The sequence below is a fragment of the Oncorhynchus kisutch genome, linkage group LG2, assembly GCF_002021735.2.
Source record: "Oncorhynchus kisutch isolate 150728-3 linkage group LG2, Okis_V2, whole genome shotgun sequence".
Taxonomy (NCBI): domain Eukaryota; kingdom Metazoa; phylum Chordata; class Actinopteri; order Salmoniformes; family Salmonidae; genus Oncorhynchus; species Oncorhynchus kisutch.
Genome location: NC_034175.2, coordinates 48,696,294 through 48,705,793, shown reverse-complemented (window position 1 = coordinate 48,705,793; position 9,500 = coordinate 48,696,294). Strand labels below are relative to the sequence as shown.

General features: G+C 43.1%; 1 protein-coding gene across 5 annotated transcripts in view; it reads left to right on the top strand.

The window, feature by feature from the left end:
- The first annotated feature begins 294 nt into the window (after positions 1-294).
- Positions 295-9,500, top strand: part of LOC109867638 (NEDD8-conjugating enzyme UBE2F) — an 84,920-nt gene continuing 75,714 nt past the window's right edge. Inside the window, exons 1-4 of one of the 5 annotated variants that reach the window (XM_020456928.2) lie at positions 295-365; positions 459-529; positions 2,030-2,133; positions 6,016-6,151. In XM_020456928.2, the coding sequence (XP_020312517.1) occupies positions 6,034-6,151 (118 nt within the window). In that variant the 5' untranslated portion in view covers positions 295-365; positions 459-529; positions 2,030-2,133; positions 6,016-6,033. Of the gene's footprint in view, positions 530-2,029; positions 2,176-6,015; positions 6,152-9,500 lie in introns of all 5 variants that reach the window. The other 4 variants (XM_031796329.1, XM_020456913.2, XM_020456921.1 and 1 more) reach the window with 4 other exon arrangements.

Genomic DNA, 9,500 nt, shown 5'->3' with positions numbered 1-9,500 from the left:
GCACTTTGAATGAATTATATTGTGTCGTTTCTGTGTTTTCATGTTTTATGCACCGTCTCTTTAAGCATATGAGCATATGTGCTTCAAATGACACAACATATTGTGAGATAAAGCCACGATGAACATGCAGGCATATTTTTCCAACAAATAATCACCTTACCATTTAAAAAATAATAAAATATTGTGTTGTCTACAAAACATAATAATGATGTGTTACATATTTTGCCCAACTGTGTTGCCTATTTCCTTTTATTTGTCTAGCGGAACACATGTTTTATTTGATATTTGGCCGGACAACAATAACTAACGGAGCAATCCGTGCACTTCCGTTAATGACACCGGCAGCGGAGTTGTAATAACTGATTGTCAGCTTTTTTACATTTCAGTATTAACATTTCTCATTGTATATTTGAGAGGTTGTTTGGCGACGGAAATTCAGTTTTAATCTGTCGCTGCAGGTGCAGCAAGAGGCTTGATTCCGAGTGTCGTTTGATTATGGTGTAGAGGGAGCGTTTCTCTGAGACAGCAGGTAAACAACGGGGCAGACATTAGCTAGCATGTTCGCCTAGCTTGCTAGCAAGCCAAGTTACATTTCATTCGATAAAAACAACAGCTATATAACTAGATATCTCTGGTAGAAACATACCTATCACCCTTAGGTGTGTTTTTATGAATCGCTCCAGTTGTCATCCCAGTCTACCATTGTAACACTGAAAGTTAGTGCATATTTCGATAGCTAACGTTGACTAGCCAGTTGGTAGCTACGTTTCCTGCTACCTACCTAGGTTTCTAGCGGCTACTACTCTACTATGTTGGTATGTTGCTTACTAAAGTTTGCTAGCTAAACAAAACCCATAGCTAACTAGATTGCGGGAGTGATTAAATAAGTAGCTTCCTAAATATTTACTTGTCTAGCTACCTAGTTAGCTTCATATGTGATGTCATTGCATTTTTAGCACTACAGTAGCTAACTTTAGCTACTACACAGGAAACATTGTGTAAAGTTAGCTAGTTAACGTTAGCTAAATATGTTTACTACACTGATGTCACAACTAATCTTAGCTAACGTTATTTATCAGTGTTTTCTTGCTGTGTAACTAGCTATGCTTTAGCTATCTGTGCAAGAATCGCCTTCCTTGCTTGCCACACCCTAACTAAGTCCTGAGTTTCACTTATTGTTCATTTGTCAAAAGCATCATAATCATAATCCTGGCATTACATAACTATATGGGGAGTCTTAGCTTGTTGACTGCCTGCCTTGGTGCAGTGCAGCTCTGCCCTGCTTTCATTTAGCTGAGAAACTAGTAGCCTGGACACCCAAAGGTGAATTTTATTGGATTCAACGTCTGACATAAATGAGTGCTAGGAACAGGCAAACGTTTCCTTGCACTATCTCTACAAGCCAGAATGTTGAATACAATGATATTTTATCTTACTTTGCCTGTTGTCTGTGTGGTTTCCACAGGAAAGTATAATTCAATCAACTTTTCAAGGTGCTGGTAGTGCTTTCAGATTTCTATCACCTGAAGCTTGTGCAGAACCATTTAAACTTGTGCACGAGCTTGGCAAGTATCCTTGTGTGGCGTGCATGCATTTTCTTCTTTTGCCCATGCTTCAGGTGATAGAAATCTGAAAGCACTGCCAGTACTTTGAAAATTGTATTTAATTCTACGTTCCGGTCAATATATTGTCTCACATTCCTACCTGCAAAAGGACCAACCGGAAAGTAAGTACAATGCAATGAAATTAAGAAAGAAAGACACTGGTAGCTGTGCTATGGGAAATTAACAACCAATCTATTGTGAACATGCTGTGGAATTACTTACATTGTCGGTCTGTTAACATAGCTAGGACAAGTGGCTTTTAAGTTAGGCCTAAATGTAGGCCCTGTGCAGACTGCACTTTGAGCTAGCTTCGTGCCGCAACGAGAGATTTTGTTGGGACATTGGGCCGATACAGATCGTTGGCTATGTGTAGATCCAGTTGTATTAGCTTCCATTAATGTGTTTTTTTTTCTTTCCTTTTATAGAACCACAAGATTACTTCTTTGTTGTATGTGTGTACAACTGTGTGGTGGTGAGAATAAAACTCTGGATATGGAACATCTGCCTTGTTCTTGCCGGACAACCTGTAGTGAGTCAGAAATGTAGTCAATCAGCATTAAGTCACTAGCAGGTAAGGGAATCTATAGCCGACCGCTCAGATGGCTCCACAAAGCCATTTTTACATGCCCAATGTCCCAACAACAGAATCCCTTGTCGGGGGACAAAGCTACAGTACGTGAGCCTGCCCTGTAGTCCTGGCAGGCAGGCAGTGACAGCTGAAGCAGGTGGGGGTCATACTGGGCACATTTCATGGACACACTGATATCTGATACCTAGGCCTCTGTCACTCCTATAAACACAAGCACTCACTCTACATAGGCACAGGCAGCCTAGTGCGGCAGGGCCTATTCATTTTAAGATTTTGGGGTTGATATTCTGGTTCAGGTGCAGACATCTCAGGCCTGGTGGTTTTTGTTCCTTTTACATTCAGAACAAGGATGATTTGATGGATTGAAACAACTTCATCATAGTCTGGTATAAACTCTGCCTTGAACTTGTTCAAGAACAGGCTTGACTGCAGTTCTTAGTGCAGCATGCCAATTCAGACACATTCCTTTGTTTGAAACTGAGTAGGCTAGTCAGTCAGTGATTCTTCAAATCAAGCTGAACTATTTTAATTATCCCGGGTAGTAGTCCTAGCCACTAGCCAAATATGACATCCACTCAGAGCTGAACTAAGAGAATAACCCTATCGGGATGGCCAGTCACATAGCGGGCGAATGACTCATACAGAAATTACAAGTTTGTCACTGAGCCGCTGTATTGTTGTGCTTCTGTGCTGCATCACCCCCGACAGTTTGTCGTCTGCTGCCAAGCATTTTGGGGGGATTTCAGCAACACAGCTCCTCAATGGCCCTAGATAACAGTGCATCCAGGTGTGTTGACAGAGTTTAAACCTGCATCATGCCAACCATCTTCTCATTGTAAGACTGAGCTGACTACTGAGAACACAGTAAACAAGCTGATTAAAGTCAAGAGTCCAAAGGTCCATACAAGCTTCACTCAATTGATCTACGCTCGTGGGTGGAGTTGGATTTTTGGAGCATTGGACACCTTTTAGCCCTTTTAAATTATAGGATTCGCATAATATTCGACAAATATAGTACTCAACATCCAATATGGACCAAACTTCTTCCTGCCATTGAGTAAAATGTGTGGTAGCCAATAAAATGGTCCAAAGCCACCCATGGTCCCCCTCACACACCATGCCAATCCCACCACGACAGTATCATTTCTCTGTATCTGACAAGTCGTTTGGAGTTCCAGCTTGAAGTATAGCTTTTTCATCATTTGAAGTGTATTCCTGGTGATTTAAATGTTTTATTTATTTTTATTCCCCCCCCATTTAGAGAAATGAGCCATTGAAGTTGCTTGCATCATTTACCATAAATCAGTGTGAAAGTGGTTTCCTGTGTTTATTAAATGGATATATTTTCTTTGCAACTTTGTGTAAAAAAACAACCTTTAAACAGGTCAACATTCACAAAGCCGCTGTGCCAGACGGATTACCAGGACATGTACTCAAAGCATGTGAGGACCAACTGTCTGGTGTCTTCACTGACCTTTTCGACTTCTCCCTTACCGAGTCTGTAATACCTACATGTTTCAAGCAGGCCACCATAGTCCCTGTGCCCAAGGAAGCGAAGCTAACCTGCCTAAATGACTACCGCCAGTGGCACTCACGTCAGTAGCCATGAAGTGCTTTGAAAGGCTGGTCATGGCTCACATCAACAGCATCCCCCCGGGACACCTTAGACCCACTCCAATTCGCATACTGCCCCAACAGATCCACAGATGACGCAATCTCAATCGCAACCAACCCTGCCCTTTCTCACCTGGACAAAAGGAACACCTATGTGAGAATGCTGTTCATTGACTACAGCTCAGCGTTCAACACCATAGTGCCCACTAAGCTAAGGACCCTGGGACTAAACACCTCCCTCTGCAACTGGATCGTGGACTTCCTGACTGGCCACTCCCAGGTGGTAAGAGTAGGCAACAACACATCTGCCACGCCCACGCTGATCCTTAACACTGGGGCCCCTCAGGGGTGTGTACTTAGTCCCCGCCTGTATTCCCTGTTCACCCACGACTGCATGGCAAAACACAACTCCAACACCATCATTAAGTTTGCTGACGACAAAACAGTGGTAGGCCTGATCACCGACAACGATGAGACAACCTATAGGGAGGATGTCAGAGAACTAACTGTCAGTGTGGTGCCAGGACAACAACCTCTCCCTCAATGTGAGCAAGACTACGTAGCTGATCATAGACTACAGGAAAAGGCGGGCCGAACACACTTTTATTTAACACATTTACGTTAAATAATGCAATCGACTTCAATGGCTAATTTCTCCAAACGGGAAATATAACATCACCAGCTTCACATGGATTACATTACGAAGGATGACACGGAGACATAACTGATACTGTATACTGGTTGTTGGGGTGGGATTGGTGTGGGGTCCGTTGGCGGCTTTTGATCATTTTATTAGAATCCTCATTGTTGGGAAGAATTAGACCAATGGTCCAAATCGGATGTTAGGTTATAGATAGATGGATGATTATGTGAGTCCTATAAATTAAAATGGCCAATTTCGGTGCAATCAATTAGTTTAATTTCTTTAATTATATTTCAACAAAATACTGTTTCAGGAATGCAAATGTTACTTTTCTAACTACAGTGTAAACTTTATTATTTCCTCTTAATTAGCCTGGCTGGGATTAGTCTACTCATTGTGATCAAAGGCAGGAACAGCTGGGAAGTTAATACTACCTCTCCCCTTAATGTTTTTAAGCAGTTATGTCTGGGACAAACATGAATTAGACTAGGACGAATCTGGGTGCATAAGGACTGACTTGGGAAATGGTTACTGTTGGGACTTGGTTTGAAAACAACACCTAACCTCTATGCCTTTACCCTAGCCTGCCTCCTGCCCAAGCCACTGGGACATTGCTTACACCTAGCCCATATCCAACTGCACACCTAAAGGGAATGCAAGGTGTAAGTTGTTAGCTAGAGTTGTTCTTTTGGACAACAGTATTTCTGTTGGCTGAAGGTCAAGTGCTGGTTGGTTGGTCTCTTCTCTGTGGTGGTAGAATGTAGCCTAGGGAAGTGATTAAGGAGAAGTTCACACAGAGGAGCTATCAGACATGGGCTTTGTGTTTTAGAGTAATGCTTGAATTAACTCTGACTTAAATGACTAATCACTATTAAACTGTCAAACTCTATGTAGGCTAAGTAACAGCACTGGCGAAAGTACAATGGAAGGTAGCTCCACAAAGAAGTCTTGTTATAACTGAATACCACTGATTTTGTGGTCTCGCATGACAGTGTTAACATCAAGTAGCTGACTTGGGTTCTGGCTGCCGGTGGCCAAGCTAAGTGATTTTTGGATTAATTCTGTTAGACTGGCGCAGTGGCACACCTATCAGACATGTTTCACATCACATGTAGTTCCTATCGACAGTGAATGTTGCAGGTGCATGAATAAGTCATCAGGTTATGTGATTGAGCAGCCACTGCTGTTCTGTTCTTTTGGGGGATGCAGTGACTTTTTGAGTCCCGGGGGTGCTAAAGTGTCCCAATTCCACTGGGCCTGCAGTGGACAAGAAGCCACAACTAACACACCCAGCCACATGCTGGTGGGACAAAGGGCTTTGTGGGTAGCAGTGAGCACCTGTACATGCTCTGGCAAGACCTCACTTCATGTAATGTGAACATCAAGCAAAGGGAATTGTATTCAGGGTTTTGAGTGCTTATTTTGTTCTTTTATTTCTCCTTTCATGTTGTCTATAGCCTACTACTATTATGAATTGGTCATATTTTATTGTAATATCACTACATCCCTGTCTCTTATGCATCATGTCACACACTGATCCACTGCTGTTATTGTGTGTTTTCAAGAGAGAGCGTAGGGTAGCCATGCTGACGTTGGCCAGTAAACTGAAGAGGGACGAGGGGGTGAAGACTGGCAGGGCCCCTGGGGGCCCCTCCGACTCCTCTCACAGGGTCTCTATCAGGGACCGGCTGCTCATCAAAGGTACAACACACATGACCTTCTGTAAATGTATCTATCCATCTCCTCCAGTTAGTCTTTTCAGACTTCTAGCATCTGGGTGAACCTAATGCTCTTCTCATGAATTTCAAAGAAATTCAAATCTGTCTGTCTTTCTTTTTTAATCTTTTCATACTGTCTTTAGTTCCTTACATTTTGATCCCTGTATTCCTGTTGCTCACTCTTCTTCTATAGTCTCGCCATCCCAGTCCCTTAATCGTCGGTCCTTGACCAATCTCCTCTAATTTTATTCCTCCACACTCCATGTTCTGTTTCAAGCTCTGTAGTTCTGCTTTCTTTAAAAATCCATTCAAATTCAAGGTCAGAAGCCCATCTTATGCAAAGGAGATTGGATTTCTTTCTGTTCAGTCACTGTGGATGTTCTTTCATCAGTCTCTTCTCTGTGATTCCTCCAAGTATTGTTTTGTTTTTCTTTGAGTTACATTAATGGCTTTTATTCTTTTTGTTAATTTCCTGTGTTGGTCAGGTCAAGACCAATTCCCCCTCAAGGGCAGAAAAAGTTGTCAAATTCTGTCTGTCATTTGAGTTGTCTGTTATGTTTGGATGCTCTTAGCCTACACAGTGCAGAGCCAGTACCGTCGCACGGTCACATTTTACCACTTCCTCTAGAGTTTCCTGAATAGCTAGCTAGAGTCAGGCACAACCAGAGATGTTTATCTGTCTAGTGATTGAGGAGGTGGGCTTTGAACTTTAGCAGAACAGGAACCTTGTCCGGATGTAGCTTCGTCGTCATCCGCTCCTCTAGACTCCCTGACAGATTCACATGTGTCCTCCCTCCTCTTTCTCCACCTCCCTCCTTCTCCACCTCCTTGTCCGTAGCTATTACTGTTTTGTGTCTTACCACTGGGGCATAATGTCCAAAGTTGATCCTCTTTTAATCATTCACCCTAACATCCACTGAAGGCAGTTTTCCACAAAGTACACAGTCCAATACTCCCTCTGAGGGAACATGCTTTTCTTTCTGTAAAGGTGTGGAGCTGAAACTGCATCAGTCCAATGAATTGTATTGGTGGAAATAGCCCAGTACCCATTCATAATACATATGCAGTACAGACAGTCCATTCACAATTGTGTCATGATTTATTGTTTTAATATAGCTTGCACAGCACTGTATCGAATCTCCTAAGCTGTACCTAGAGCAAGATAAGTTACTTCTCACCTCAGCACCGGCAGAGATGGTAAGGAAAGGGGAACACAAAAGAGTAACCCCTTCTCTCCCCACAGGACTCCCTAGTGAGGTTGAGGTTACAGTTACTGTACAGTCATCTGAGTTGACCCTTGTATTTATTTACTTTTTTGCACTTGTCTCTATGCACATTCTCAGTGCCCTACACACACACACTGACACTCCAACACACATACAAGCACTCATTCCATCATTTGCTCACACACACATAATATACACAAACTCAGCAGAAAAAGAAACAGCCCCCTTTTTAGGACCCGATCTTTCAAAGATAATTTGTAAAAATCCAAATAACTTCACACATGCTCACTGTAAAGGGTTTAAACACTGTTTCCCATGCTTGTTCAATGCGCCATAAACAATTAATGAACATGCACCTGTGGAACGGTCGTTAAGACACTAACAGCCTACAGACGGTAGGCAATTAAGGTCACAGTTATGAAAACGTAGGACACTAAAGAGGCCTTTCTACCGACTCAGAAAAACACCAAAAGAAAGATGCCCAGGGTCCCTGCTCATCTGCGTGAACGTGCCGTAGGCATGCTGCAAGGAGGCATGAGGACTGCAGATGTGGCCAGGGCAATAAATTGCAATGTCCGAACTGTGACACGCCTAATAGGCTGACCACACCGCTTGTGTCGCGTGCGCAAGCGTTTTTTAATGTTTTTTTTATTTAACCAGGTAGGCAAGTTGAGAACAATTTCTCATTTACAATTGCGACATGGCCAAGATAAAACAAAGCAGTTCGACACATACAATGACAGAGTTACACATGGAGTAAAACAAACATACAGTCAATAATACAGTATAAATAAGTCTATATACGATGTGAGCAAATGAGGTGAGAAGGGAGGTAAAGGCAAAAAAAGGCCATGGTGGCAAAGTAAATACAATATAGCAAGTAAAACACTGGAATGGTAGATTTGCAGTGGAAGAATGTGCAAAGTAGAAATAAAAATAATGGGATGCAAAGGAGCAAAATAAATAAATAGGGTAGGGAAAGAGGTAGTTGTTTGGGCTAAATTATAGGTGGGCTATGTACAGGTGCAGTAATCTGTGAGCTGCTCTGACAGTTGGTGCTTAAAGCTAGTGAGGGAGATAAGTGTTTCCAGTTTCAGAGATTTTTGTAGTTCGTTCCAGTCATTGGCAGCAGAGAAAATTGGTTTTGGGGGTGACCAGAGAGATATACCTGCTGGAGCGCGTGCTACAGGTTGGTGATGCTATGGTGACCAGCGAGCTGAGATAAGGGGGGACTTTACCTAGCAGGGTCTTGTAGATGACATGGAGCCAGTGGGTTTGGCGATGAGTATGAAGCGAGGGCCAGCCAACGAGAGCGTACAGGTTGCAATGGTGGGTAGTATATGGGGGTTTGGTGACAAAACAGATGGCACTGTGATAGACTGCATCCAATTTGTTGAGTAGGGTATTGGAGGCTATTTTGTAAATGACATCGCCGAAGTCGAGGATTGGTAGGATGGTCAGTTTTACAAGGGTATGTTTGGCAGCATGAGTGAAGGATGCTTTGTTGCGAAATAGGAAGCCAATTCTAGATTTAACTTTGGATTGGAGATGTTTGATGTGGGTCTGGAAAGAGAGTTTACAGTCTAACCAGACACCTAGGTATATGTAGTTGTCCACGTATTCTAAGTCAGAGCCGTCCAGAGTAGTGATGTTGGACAGGCGGGCAGGTGCAGGCAGCGATCGGGTGGAGAGCATGCATTTAGTTTTACTTGTATTTAATAGCAATTGGAGGCCACGGAAGGAGAGTTGTATGGCATTCAAGCTTCCCTGGAGGGTTGTTAACACAGTGTCCAAAGAAGGGCCAGAAGTATACAGAATGGTGTCATCTGCGTAGAGGTGGATCAGAGACTCACCAGCAGCAAGAGCGACATCATTGATGTATACAGAGAAGAGAGTCGGTCCAAGAATTGAACCCTGTGGCACCCCCATAGAGACTGCCAGAGGTCCGGACAGCAGACCCTCCGATTTGACATACTGAACTCTATCAGAGAAGTAGTTGGTGAACTAGGCGAGGCAATCATTTGAGAAACCAAGGCTGTCGAGTCTGCCGATGAGGATGTGGTGATTGACAGAGTCGAAAGCCTTGGCCAGATCAATGAATACAGC